The sequence below is a fragment of the Macrobrachium rosenbergii genome, chromosome 49 (genome assembly GCF_040412425.1).
Source record: "Macrobrachium rosenbergii isolate ZJJX-2024 chromosome 49, ASM4041242v1, whole genome shotgun sequence".
NCBI classification, from domain to species: Eukaryota; Metazoa; Arthropoda; class Malacostraca; order Decapoda; family Palaemonidae; genus Macrobrachium; species Macrobrachium rosenbergii.
In genome coordinates this window covers 8,996,615-9,011,614 of record NC_089789.1, presented here as the reverse complement: position 1 = coordinate 9,011,614, position 15,000 = coordinate 8,996,615, and the positions used below count along the sequence as shown (strand labels likewise).

Sequence of the window (15,000 nt, the reverse complement as noted above, 5' to 3'; positions counted from 1 at the left end):
TTGCGGTTTCACTTTTTTAGAAGGTTACTGGTATGATAATGATGATGATGACAGTGGTGCTTGTTTCATCCAAGAATATACATTGCCGCTATATCTTTAGAAGCAAAGGGCCCAACAGGACGGCCTACCTAATATCCTTTTCTAGCCCAGGACCGCACGTGACAAGTAAAAGACATTTAAAAAAAAGGAACGGGGACAAGTGACATCGAACCACGAAGAAACTGGCCCCTGAAAAAATAAAGCTTATAAGTGCCCGGAAACACAGAAGCGCGAAGAGAATTCCAGAACATTCGTGAGAGGCGGATCGAACCCCGTGAGAAGGGAGGGGGAAGAAAAAATCTTACGGTTCATAAATAAGAAATAACGCCAGCCAAGACCCATTACTCCAAAGGTCTATAATATCTCCTGACCTTAATTGACCCGGCGCCCAAGAGCTGCGACTTAATTTACGGTCTAAAATGAAGAAATAATCGGGAGGGAAAAAATGGACTGTGAAGCTTTGGCGTCGCCGCTAAAACTAATGGCATTATTCATCATTTTAGATTAATGCGGCGATAGGCTATTGAGGTCTAAATGAATGCGGATTGGTTACTGAAAGGCCATCAGGCGTGGTCTGAGATCTGGAATGATTGTTTTACTTTGATTTCTTTTAGGCAAACATCCAATACGCAGGAAATACAATTGTCATAGCATAAACCTGAAAATAAAAAAAGCAAAAGATGCAGAACGAATTGACTGAGAAGCTGACATCCGAAAATGTCTCTAATAGTGACTTGCTCTTGTTATTGCTGAATAAGCTGGACTTATGCCAGCTTTTGCTCTTGGTCCTGGAACAGCCCGTAAGAATAATGGCAGCTCGGCAAGCGGTAATGTACGTTTAACTGGTTTCCTGACTAGCTATTTCACGTTTCATCTCTCATTCGGACCTGGGCAAGGTAAGGCCGACTAACCGTTTTTAGGATCTGAAAAATATCTGGGATTTATGTGCACTGTATGCTATGGCTCCCACTAGCCTAGGAGATAATAATAATAATAATAATAATAATAATAATAATAATAATACCTAAAGTCACATACTATGATTTGCTTCAGTTTTGACTCGGTTACTGCATTTCCGGTGCTGCTTTTCTAGATGTTGCGTTAAGACACTACCCTCGTGCCCTTCAGAGAGAGAGAGAGAGAGAGAGAGAGAGAGAGAGAGAGAGAGAGAGAGAGAGAGAGAAGCATTTACATCCAGATGTTATATACCTCACGTTGATATCTCCCCAGAGCAACGAGTCAAAGCAATGACCCGGAAACGTGGGAGGGAGAGAGAGAGAGAGAGAGAGAGAGAGAGAGAGAGAGAGAGAGAGAGAGAGAGATGTAATTAATGCAATGCCACCATTTTAGTTATATTTAAAAAAGATGCCTGCAAAGCGTAATTTAAAAAAAAAACGAACAATATTGAAAGAGAGAGAGAGAGAGAGAGAGAGAGAGAGAGAGAGAGAGAGAGACTTACTATCTTACTTTTCAGAGATGTAATAAATGCAAGGCCACCTTTTTCATTCTTTTAAAGAGATACCTGTAAATTGTTCTTTTTAGAAAACGAACAAAATTGAGAGAGAGAGAGAGAGAGAGAGAGAGAGAGAGAGAGAGAGAGAGAGAGAGAGAGAGAGAGAGAGAATACAGCGTATGTTGTCAATCTCAAAACAATTACTCAGGCTTCACCAATTAAGGCTAATTAACGAGCAAAACGAAAACTGATTTGCCAGCACCATTGTTACCAGGAAATCGTCACGACTGAGCAAACGTATAACCTGGTTAGGCCATGGCATATAAGACACCTGGTCATCTTTCTAGGCTATGGGGTGGCTACTATATCGCCAACATATATATATATATATATATATATATATATATATATATATATATATATATATATATATATATGTGTGTGTGTGTGTGTGTGTGTGTGTGTGTGTGTATTTTATATATATATATATATATATATATATATAATATATATATACATATATACAGTATATATATTGTGTGTATAAATATTACATATTCATATAATACTTCTAAACACAGGCCCAGTTAGTCTATAGGACATCCATTTCCCTAATTCAGACAGAATACATAATTCTTTTTTTATTCTCGTCAAGTGCCCTTCACCAAGAAGCCATATGCCGTTTTCTAATCGCTCACGCTGTCAGCAGCAGCCTCTGACGTGATAATCGCCGATGAAGTCTAGATCAGCATGACAGAATATGTCAGCACTTTTACACGATTACGAAGTGCAGCTGACGTTACATGCCAACCGGAGCTTCTTGATCGATGTCCGATGGTCCGAATTGGTTAGTGGTTTCGTCTCTGATTAAATGGTCCAGAATGCGTGGCTTCTCGGGTATTGCATGAAACTAGATCGTGTACGTCATTCTCTCAAACTGTTACGGCCACACCCGGCAGCATTTTCCCAAGACCTTTCCCTGAAAAAAGCGGGACGCCAAATCTTAAAAACGAACTATAGAATTTTCTTGAAAATAATCTTATTATATTTCCCACACGCCCAACCTAACCTTACTTATCCTAACCTAACCTAGGGGCATGGCAAAATAAACCGGGGCTGGTGCAATACTAGCAACATCTCAGGAATTTGCCACCCGGCAAGTTGTAGATTGATCCAAGTGTGCGGCTTTTCATAAAGAAACTTTCGATGTGTTTTAGATTTTATGAGGTCATCAGGTCATCGGCTTCAAGGCGAAAAACAGACAAGCAATGATTACCTGACCGTCAGGCTTTCCTTGAAATAGGAATCGCTCACCGTATATTGTTAGTTTTCTGTAAAAGGAAACTACTGTGCCGGCTTTGTCTGTCCGTCCGCACTTTTCCTGTCCGCCCTCAGATCTTAAAAACTACGAGGCTAGAGGGATGCAAATTAGTATGTTGACCATCCACCCTCCAATCATCAAACATACCAAATTGCAGCCCTATAGCCTCAGTAGTTTTTATTTGACTTAAGGTTAAACTTAGCCATAATCGTGCACCTGGCAACGATATAGGACAGGCCGCCACCGGGCCGTGGTTATCATAGGTCGCGGCTCATACAGCATTTTACCGAGACCACCGAAAGATAGATCTATTTTCGGTGGCCTTGATTATACGCTGTACAGAAAACTCGATTGCGCCGAAGAAACTTCGGCGCATTTTTTACTTGTTTGTTATGCATCTGGCATTTGGAGGCACTCACGACATATGTGGTGCGGATTTCACGAAACCACATTTCTATAACATTTCTTATTTAGTTCTCGCGTTCGTATCTCTTGTCGTTTGCGAAAGTGTCTTTTGTTAAAATTATGAGAAAACAGAAGAAGTTATAACTCTGAACACGCGAATGGGGGAGCTGAAAGAGTGACCTGTCTTTTGTAAAAATTATTATGACAATATAATCTATGAACACAGAGTTCTGGGAAAACCGAGGACGTCATAATTCTGAATGCACAGCTGGGGGATCTGAAAGACTGACTTTTGCAAGCACAGGCCCAACCAGAGAACAAATGCAAGGAATTAACCGGAATTCAAATTCTAGTTTTACCCCAACGGCTTTAAGACGAAACTAAAGCTCCTCCTGCTGTGTTCCTCAGTATCTCCGCCTTCTCCATTTTGTAGCTGATATCCCTCTCCCCACTCCCCCAAGCCACACATCTCCCTCCCCCTTCCCCACCAACGCCTTCCATGGCATTAATCTACAATGATTAATTTTGTCATAATTTTTAGCGCTGATAGCGGCGGCAGCAGCGCTTCGCATTCCGTATTTCTTTTGTTTTTTTTCTTCTTCTTCTTCTTCCTCTGGTAATGTCTTCTTCACTTTGGGCCGTAAATTAAGCGGCGCTTCAGCACAAGGGTCCGTTCAGGTCGCAATTTATAGACCCAGGGAAGGAATGGCTCACCTCAGAATGTTATCGCTTATTATGGAGTTCAGAATCTCTCTCTCTCTCTCTCTTCTGCTTCCTTCGGGTTGTTTTTTTTTTCTGTAGACTTCAAAAGCCTTCTTTGCCTTGTTGGGAATTGCGTCGATGACCATGGGCGTTGCGACGTCAGGTAAACAAAATATTGGTTATCGCACAGAAAGAATTCTACTAAAAATTTAAAACTGATTTTCAACTAGTTTTTTTTTTTTTCATGGGAACGGCTCCTATCAATCCTAGCAGTAGTAGTAGTAGTCGATTTGCCTTTGGAACGTCTCCTATCAATCCTAGTATTAGTAATAGTAGGATTTCCTTATGGAACGGCTATTATCAATCCTGGTAGTGCGGATCTTTCCCAGCAGTAGTCGGGATTTGCCTTTGGAGCGGCTCATACCAATCCTAATAATAATAGCTGTAGGTGTCGGGATTTGGAACGGCTCATATAAATTCTAGTAGTCGTCCGGATTTACCTATGGAACGGCTCCTATCAATCCTCATAGCAACAGTAATCGGGATTTGCAACTGGAAGGGCTCCTATCAATCCTAGTAGTAGTAGTAGTAGTAGCTGTTATAGTAGTCGGGATTTGCCTTTGTAACGGCTCCCTTAACATTCCACGAATCCCTCAAAGGCCCCAGGAATGTTCGGATGGACTTCGGTCCAGCCCCTTTGATTGAGTAGCAACGCCGGAGCCACACGGCGAGGATGGTAACTTCAATTGGTGCTCCGTTGAGTCACTTTGAAGTATGCTGTTACAAATACCGGGCCGGTGATGATGACCTCTTTGAAGGCGAATTCTTTCGAAGTTACGCCCTAGTTGTTTTCCGGCGGTGTTGACCCGTTTCTGAACTATGCCGGCGTCGTTTCGTTCCACAGGTGTGTCGAGTTAAAATGCTTGTTGTTGCTGTTGCTATTATTATTATTATTATTATTATTATTATTATTATTATGAAACAAGCATTGACTTGGAAAGAACATTTTTTCACAGAGCTGAATGCCATGTGGAAAGATATAAAAAGCGAGAAGAAAATAAATAATTAAGTTAATAACATTGATTATATGTCCAGACTGCGGGATAATTTTTCCTTCAAGCGAAGAGAGAGAGAGAGAGAGAGAGAGAGAGAGAGAGAGAGAGAGAGAGAGAGAGAGAGAGAGAGAGAGCAATCGCAACGCTTCTGTTCAAACAAATAAAGATTCACATTAATTCAAGACTATTTAAAAGGTTCGGTAGCCTGCCTTTTGTCATCAATACTGATTCACTACGAAGTCATGACAATAATCGCACGTGCACATAAGCGAGACGAGAGCTTATATATAGAGCGGAGTTAGTTATTCACAAGCTAAAAAATTAGATATAAAATAAGATCAAGCAATTAAGTGCTACGGGACCTAATTTATAATTATCGGCAATAATCTACTGATTATTTTCCACTAAAATGGTAACAGTTTTGATAAGCAGGACATAAAGTTAAATAACACCTGGTGGAGAGTTATATTCACTAGGTTTCAAAAACGCCTTCATTAATAAATTTCACTAGACATGCAAAACGGAGTAAAAAGAAATACAGTATATGTAACTTTTAAGGAAATATTCAGTAACCAAAGGACGAGTTAAAAACACATTATATGATTATTATCAACCTTTAGTGAGTGAGGAATAATCTGAACCTCGCTAAAAGCCTGTCACTAATTCAACAAGAGGAGGTGCATTTGACAAGGAAATCACCGCAGTCACCGTGGCTGCTCAGAAGACGGTCAACACTCGAAAACTGAAGGGGATAATGCTCTCAGCTTCACGTCGTAGCAGATCAGATTCGAGAATTACCACCGGGAGGTAAAATATTTGACCTGACTTCAGTTTGAACGGAAAGATACCGACCGTATTCAGGGATCAACATTGTCTTCAGCAAGGCCAAGAGAAAGAGAAGGTCTGCTCACTTCTCCACAAATCCCCCACGTAGGCGGAGCTTTGTCTACCTCATTATTGCGTCAGCAGGTGACTTACAGTAATGAGCAGGTACCTCTAAGATACGTCATCACCTACGTAGGTACCCCAGGTGGGAGGCGACTCCACCCAATTGGGTAGACGTTGTCTCTCTTGGCCTTGGTCTTCAGTATGCTGATGCGGTCTCCAGAGAGTCTCTCAGCTTCAACAGGCTCTCTCTCTCTCTCTCTCTCCCTTTAGGCGTTATGGTTGCTCACAACCGATGAAGCCGTGTTCGATACTCGCAAAAGGGAGAGGAAAAGAACAGCAAGGTGTGATTCTTTACGAATGTAGCATGCCTCTGTTGACTTAAGCAGTACAATAAATATGAGGAAGTTAGTCGAGTGTTTTGGGGTGTCACAGACGTGAGTGATCAGTTCTCTAAGAAGCATTCACTAACTTGCGGTTTTCGACAAGGTAATATGCGCTATGCTATATATACAGTATATATATATATATATATATATATATATATATATATATATATATATATATATATATATATATGTGTATGTATATGTATGTATGTATGTATGTATGTATGTATGTATGTATGTATGTATAGGTCTGTCTTTATTCATTAGATCTGTACTGAAGGGAAGATTGAAGTCTTTCACGTTCTTTAGGATATCTTAGAGGTAATAAGGAACACAAACCACTTTTTCAACTGCCCAGGCCCGATGCACATGACGAAAATAACTGTGAAGGAAGAGAGATGCTTCACCCAAATACTGAGTTACAGTTTTATGTACTTGAAGAATTATAAAAAAAAAAGGTTCACTGTTTTCCTACAAGTGCAATTATATATCGGTGTACTTATAAAGTACTATTCTCTCAAGAAAGGACATTTTAAAAATTTTATCAAAAGTACCGAAATCATTGGTAACTTTACAATTGGCCTCATGTGACCAGGAAACTCAACACATATATTACACCACCGAGATTGAGGGATTATTCCTCTCCCTTCGGTCGCAGAGAGAGAGAGAGAGAGAGAGAGAGAGAGAGAGAGAGAGAGAGAGAGAGAGAGAGAGAGAGAGTAACCCTTCCGTCAAAGAGAGAATCTCGTAGCCTAGTAAACATTTTATGTTAAAATTTCGTTCTAATAATGTGTACATAAGTGTCAGTTCATTTTATTATTAACTTTTCTGCTTATTTCCGACAATAAACAAGTTTATTTTACTTTGTAAAGCTTTTATTAATGTACATAGGCTTACTATTTACATACATACATACATACATGCATATATATACATATATATATATATATGTATATATATATGTGTGTGTGTGTGTTTGTGTATGTATGTTTAACTGAAAACCTGTCTGCTAAGTAAAGGACATTAAGTCGAAAGACCTAGCACCACTCCGTTGTTTCACTTTCCTTCGTGGCATTTGCCTTCATGTATATATATATATATATATATATATATATATATATATATATATATATATATATATATATATATATATATATATATATATATATATATATATATATATATATATATATATATATATATATATATATATATATATATATATATATACATATATATACAAAGATATATAAGTACATGGCATGCGTAACTGTAAGCACATTTGGTTAATTGATTCCTTCAAGATGAAAGCTGTCAGAAGCATCCCCCCCCCTCTGGAAGTAGGTAATTAGTTGGAGAAAAAGACAGCATAGTTCCTCAGTCATAATTAACGACGCATTTCCTTCCTTTGCGAAGGAGAGAGAGAGAGAGAGAGAGAGAGAGAGAGAGAGAGAGAGAGAGAGAGAGAGAGAGAGAGAGAGAGAGAGATTCTCTCAGGGCTAACATCTTTTGTGGAAACGAAGTCTTGAAATATCTTCGAACTTAACGCCAAAAACTGGCTCATAAAGTAGTATTGAAATTACCTTAAAATATGGTCGACGTTTGCATAGCCTATACCAATGTTTACCTCAAGATGCCAGAGTAGAGCTGTTCTTTTCTATACTGTTCTATTTCTGATTTTGTTTTATTTATTTCTTCGATTATGGCTGAACAGACAACCCCACAAGCAGCGCTTGATTTGAGTTATATTAATTTATGCACGATGTATGAGTATTTATCTTATTTAAGCAGAAATTTCTTCTTCATGAAAATATCAGATGACGTGGGACGGCAACTGACGCCACACACACACACACACACACACAGATACAAACCAGGCATTTTGCCAAGTTCGCTAATCAACAATGACTTCCCATCGCGAAAAAAAGCTTCCATAGAATTCATGGGACCAAACCTACTACTCCCGGAAAGTCCAGTCAACCACAATGTTGTTATTTCTGCCGAACTCCCAACATTTTCTTTTGCCATTTCCCCATGGAAGGGAGGGAGGGACGCCGGCGTTTCTCATGTAAATGGCCACAGGCTAATCTCCTATTTTTTTTCTAAAGAATCCCAAATATACGACGGGGTTTATCCTCATCCTTCTCGGCAGATACGATGCGATACGCATAATCTGTTTTCCCTCGGGGGAAAATATACATATACATATATACTCTGCTTGGAACGGAAAACCGCAGAGAGGAGGTATCGCCTCCTTTATAGCATAAGTCACTTAGTGGAAATATGGAGAGCCTTAATGTCCCATACCTTTGCGTGATTACGAGGTGTTGTGACTCTCTACTCAGCGAAAAAGAAAAATTTTTACTTGAATATGAGAAAAAGTTATTTGTCTTCATTTTACAGGACGCGTGGAGTTCATAATTCCCAATTCAGTTAAAGCTGTCTAAACAAATCTAGGTTTTCAAAGGATTCTTGCTCTCAGAGGACTGGCCCTGTGTTAATTCTTATCCTCAGATACGATGAAATTTTACCAGTTTTTCTACATTCCTACATAATTTATAGCATAAGAGACAAAACCCTGTTAAAATGATCAGCGTCTACATAAAGAAAAGTTACCATTTGTACAAAAGGGTTCATGGCACTAAAGACTAAACCTTGTGAATATTCTCTATTCAAAAGTCTTAATTTATTTATTTTTTTAGAAAGTCTTAATTGGATTTTTAATCTTAATCTATTTTTTTTTTTAGAAAGTCTTAATTTAATTATTTTAGAAAGTCTTAATTAAACTTTTATAAATTATTAATTGAATTTTTTTTAGAAACTTTTAATCGATTTTTTAGAAAGTATTTGATTTTTAGAAAGACTTAAATTAATTTTTTAAAGATTTTTATTTAATTTTTTTGAAATTGTTATTTTAATTTTTTAAAGTCTACTTTAATTCTTTAAAGTCTGCTTTAATTTTTAGAAAGTCTTAAACTAATTTTTTTGAAAGTTTTAATTTAATTTTTTTAACGTCTACTTTAACTTTTAGAAAATCTTAATTTAATTTTTGGGGACTTGATATCACGCGATAAGCTTCCGACATATTTCTATGACATAGATGCACACTTAGGGTATTCGAAAATCAGAATCGAAAAGCGGACACCACAGTCTCGTCGTTGGATTAATCGACTTTCTCTCTCTCTCTCTCTTATGCAATGGAATACTTGCACTCTCTCGGACATGAATATAGCCCACGTTCTGTCTGCATTTCATGCAACCTGCAATTTGCCCGTCTCTCATCATCCATGTTACATTAAATACTTCATACTCTCAGAGAGAGAGAGAGAGAGAGAGAGAGAGAGAGAGAGAGAGAGAGAGAGAGAGAGAGAGAGAGAGAGAGATTCAAGTGTCCCCACGTCATTATTTGTTAAATGTCGGTACAGGTGCATCGTATTCATATATTATTATTATTATTATTATTATTATTATTATTATTATTATTATTATTATTATTATTATTATTATTATTACTTAAAACTAACAAACATTCATATTAAGCAAGTCTATAATGCAATTAAAATGCAAAGAGGCTTACAAATAATAGAAGAAAAGACCAAAAGAAAAAAGAAATCTCAAGTAAATGAACAATCATACAATCTATAAAAACAATAGTTCATTAAGACGTGCAAACAACGCGTTTTAAAATCCTTGAGAGAGAGAGAGAGAGAGAGAGAGAGAGAGAGAGAGAGAGAGAGAGAGAGAGAGAGAGAGAGAGATCATGGAATAATTAACAGCACGATGAAATCACTGCAATTTCAACCAAGTGTTTGGAATCACTTTCTTATGACGTTAAAGGTTAATAGCATCATAAATTGTCATAATTCAAAATTTCATATTTTACTCACGAGTGTCAAATCAAGGGGATTACAGGTCGGAAGCTTGATAGCTCAGTAAATACTTGGGGATAAGGTTGAGGGTCCCTCAGAGAAAACCAGCGAATTCCTGAAGAACGAGAGAGAGAGAGAGAGAGAGAGAGAGAGAGAGAGAGAGAGAGAGAGAGAGAGAGAGAGAGAGAGAGAGAGATGCTTAATTACCACTAATAAACTGTGCTGAATTTGAGAGAGAGAGAGAGAGAGAGAGAGAGAGAGAGAGAGAGAGAGAGCGAGAGAGAGAGAGAGAGAGAGGTAAGTAAAGACTTAATTACGGACGATTACTAGTATGTCGTGTTTTGAGAGAGAGAGAGAGAGAGAGAGAGAGAGAGAGACTTAATTATAGCAGAGTACTAGTATCCCGTGTTGTATCTGAGAGACAGACAGACAGACAGACAGACCAGTGGTAGCAGCAGCGTTCTCCCCTCTTCATCAACAGCATAAAGCTAAGTTTACCTTAACATCGAAGAAACTAGTAGGCGGCCCTGGGGAACTTCGGATCAAAGGCGTGGTCGGGATTGTTGCCATCACAAGTTCATGAAGCTTTCTCTTCTGGGCTTGTGTGGGCTTTGGGTAATTGATAAGCTTTCAGGACCATTATTATATGGGCGAGGTTACGATAAGATTATACACGTGTTAGAAAAAACAAAAACTAATATTTGTTGGAAGTTTGGATAAAGTTTGTTTATCTTCTGAATAATAATAATAATAATAATAATAATAATAATAATAATAATAATAATAATAATAATAATAATTCATGTTAGATAGGATGGCTGCATAACTTGAGTCAATTTTGTATTGTCTTCTAAAACCAGTGTTCGTATTTTGGTAAAGGGAAATACATAAGCAGCATAGTCTTTATTCTTCTGTAGAAGAGAAGGTAGTGAAACACGGGGGATAATCCCGTAGAGTTACACAGCGGGTTACCATGCAATAATAATAATAATAATAATAATAATAATAATAATAATAATAATAATAATAATAATAATAATAATAATAAGCGAGTTGTTAAGTGTTTGGAGATCACCGTCACTTTGTCTTTTTCCAAAATTTGGCGTTTCATTTTTATAATTGCTAGCAACAAAACAGAAATATGAAATGTGCATAAATAGAAGTATGTGTATTTCTGAAAACTTAAATGATGTGATGGCAAAACTTGAATTTGAATCGAAAGTAAATTGAAAACTTGCGTAAGTATTTTACGAGAAAGGAACAGCAAACGCGCAAAAATTATATATATATATATATATATATATATATATATATATATATATATATATACATACATATATATATACAGTATATATATATATATATTATAATATATATATATATTCATTTATCATACATATATATATATATGATTATAATAACTTTTGTCAATGTGCATTCATTATACATTAACACCAGTCTCTGAAAAATGATGATGTTTCGACTTTACTTCCAAGCCATCGTCAATGGCTTGGAAATAAAGTCGAAAACCGGTCAGATATACATATGTGTCTTATTTTTCACCTGTGTACAGTAATGTATGATGTATATATATATATATATATATATATATATATATATATATATATATATATATATATATATACATATATATGTATATATGTATATATATATAGTGGTGGTTAAAAAACAGAGAAAACTAGAGAGGATGATGTACGAATAAAATAAAGTCTTATAAAAACAACAAAATACCAAATCACGAAGCACAAAAACTAGAAAAAATGTAAAAGCAACTATAGTAGGAGATGACTAACTACAAATGAATCTTCGGGTCCATTAAATCTTGGGTAATCTTTTAATTTTAGGTGTTCAAACAAGAGCACGTGTGCAAAAACCTGCCTCGTTACCTCTATCTGTTCAGAAGTAGAAACGTGAGTTTTTAAATTGATTCACATTAAAAAATACTGTAATTTTAAAACGAACCCAATTTTTTTTGTCTATATATAAATGCTTTGTTTTCATATTAAAGGATGGCATAATAGCATGAAAGGCACTGATGACTTTATCGTAATACCTTCACTCACGAAGAGATGAAAACAAGACATCGCAGAACACAACGGAGAGAAAAATAATGATTATATTACGGGCCACAGATACAACGAAGGCAACGTTGAAAACAAATATATTCATTGGAATTACTTAAACACACGTTGCATTTCCTGCCAAAATTTACAACCACGATTCTGAATCCTCCAAGATAACGCTGATTAAATGAAAGGCCTATTTTTTACCCTTTCTAATTCTCACTTCACGCAAACCCAAAATCATTTCGAGGGGCGGAGAGGGCTGATTTTGGGACCCTAAGTAGGAGGTGGAAACTCAACACACATATTTCTTCCCTATGATAGAGGCATTACGTCCACCCCTCCCAATCCCCCTCCTCAGTGAGGGGGCGGGGATAACGTTCTCTAAGCCCTTTTAGTCACACCAATGGAAAAAAATGAGAAACATATGTCAAATGCAGAATCCGCCCCTGTCGTTGCAAAATTCTACATTTCACCGTCTCATTTCGATTGTGTTAGTCCATCCCTTTATGGAAAATGGTAGTAACTTTTGCAGTCGAATTCTTAGTAAATATATATATATATATATATATATATATATATATATATATATATATATATATATATATATATATATATATATATATATATATATATACAATATATATAAATATATAGATGATGAAATGTACAACGAAACGAGATGTGAAATACACACACATGTATATGTGTATGCTTGTATGTATATACATAAATATGCACCTTTCACTCTGCCATGTACATCCAATATGAATTAAAATGAAAAACTCTCATGAATTTATTTAAAGGCAAGACCAGGAGCAGGGAGCTATTTGATAACAGTGTTTTCAAAGTATTGATCTGCTTATTAACTTGATTTACAGCCTTCGAAAATGATCGCAGTAGAACCAGATAAAAGTTAGCAAAGAGGGGGAAACTAAGAATGATACAATTACACATAGGGTCAGAGTAAATACTGCCAAATCTGGCGAATATCTAGCCTGCGATTGTTTCTGTTCTTGGAAAGTCCTTGGCAGAAAACAAATAACATGATTTATAAATGTGGGTATTACAGAAATCGCGTTTATTTTCCAGTTTACCTCATAAAAACTCCTCGTCAAAAGAAACTGGATAAGAGAAAACCTGTTTACGTGCGCACTTACTTCTAAATTTTGACGATGCGACGCCATGGTGCTAAGCAAATCAAATGTCAAGTTTTGAGAAGGGATTGAGATGCCCCGGTTCTAGAAGGAACCCTTGAACAGTTTCCAAAGGGAATGTTGAGGTAAGGAGGCAGCGAAGGAGAAGAGGTAGGAGGTAAGTCTCCTTCCACTGCATTCCTCCTGAGGTCCCTCCCCCACCCCTTCCCCCCGCCAAACCCTACAGCGGATCGTCCGCGACGCCCGTTAAGTTGACTTGAATACCGGAGGGAACTTTTAGACACTCCTAAAGGGCTTGGGTTCAAAGGCGCGGCTGGAATTGTTGTGGGAACATGATCATGAAGCCTCGACTACTGAGGCTGTGTGTGTAAATCCTGATACGTGATACGTGTATCACTAACCAGAGGACTGCTCTGTTCACTGCCGGGAGTATTCTCAGCACACATAAACACTGGTCTGAATACTGTACAGTAAATTTCAGATGACTGTGAAGGGTATTACGTCTTAATTTCTTCCATCATCACAGATTTATCTTTGTTTCTGGTCACAAGACTTAGGTTGGAATGCGTAAGAATGACTATTTTAAGTGATGACAAAACAAGAACTTCTAGGAGAGGTCCTAGAATTTGTATCACAAGAATCAGCATGATATTTCAGTGGTTCAAAGAAGTGAAAGCATCATTTTGGGTTATATCACAATGCCATTTTTTAACACTTGACACTGATCCAAAATAATACTAAATTTCAATTGCTTATTGGTTTCAGCCCTATTTCTTCACAAGCAACATCCTATTTTTATCAGTAATGACTTGATGTCTTTGATTCCTAGACTTTATGCCTTGAGATGGTAAAATTTGGCAGAATTCGACCTCAGGAGCAGCTCTGTTTCTCAGTCAGAGGACCCAGTGTCTCATACTGTTCTAATCACTGCTTTAAGAAGCTATTCGTATTGAAATTCATTACCGAATTACAGCATTAAAAGGGTTCATCGTGACTTCAGTTAATCATAACTATTGCGGCATCTTGCAGGGGTTACGGTCCATCAGCTATTGCAGAAAAAGTAAAGTGAGCCACTGATGTGTAGTCTCTTTTAATTCCAAATTCACATGTGGTTACATAAGATTAATCAGCTTAGTTAACAGATGTTGGTATATCTTGCACTGTATTTCTTATGCTGCACCAGGTATTATTTCATTATATCTTAAAAATCTGCATGGTGTGTCCACGGTATTTATATTTCCGTTAACTGGCTTAATATTCGTTTTACTTAAGAAACTATGCAATCAGCACAATTAACATGAGGTTCCTCTTCTCTTAAAAAAAAAAGGGTCCAGTCGCATGCCCCAAATCGGCGAAGAATGGGGCCCTGTTCCGGCTTTCAAGAATGCGACGTCCCTGACACTGGAGTGGAGGGAGAACGTGCCCCATAACACAGGTATAGTGGAAGTTGTATATATGTTTTTAAATAGGCACTAACACACACAGAATGTCTTTGGCTGCCAAGGGTGGAATGTACGAAGGGACTGTTGAACCAACTCTTTATGGCAGTCATGTGTGGATGTTGAATACCAATGAAAGAAATAAGTTCGTAGTTGCTGAGATGAACTAACTGCGCAGCATCTGCTGCGTAAGAAGAATTGA

At 37.3% G+C, this 15,000-nt stretch overlaps 2 protein-coding genes across 2 annotated transcripts in view; one reads left to right on the top strand and one right to left on the bottom strand.

The window, feature by feature from the left end:
• eIF3l (eukaryotic translation initiation factor 3 subunit l) overlaps positions 1-15,000 on the bottom strand; it is a 248,904-nt gene that overhangs the window by 131,707 nt on the left and 102,197 nt on the right. The window lies entirely within an intron of this gene.
• Positions 1-15,000, top strand: part of LOC136832068 (uncharacterized) — a 74,860-nt gene that overhangs the window by 17,879 nt on the left and 41,981 nt on the right. Inside the window, exon 2 of the mRNA XM_067092677.1 lies at positions 14,687-14,794. Coding sequence (XP_066948778.1) covers positions 14,687-14,794 — 108 coding nt within the window. The remainder of the gene's footprint in view (positions 1-14,686; positions 14,795-15,000) is intronic.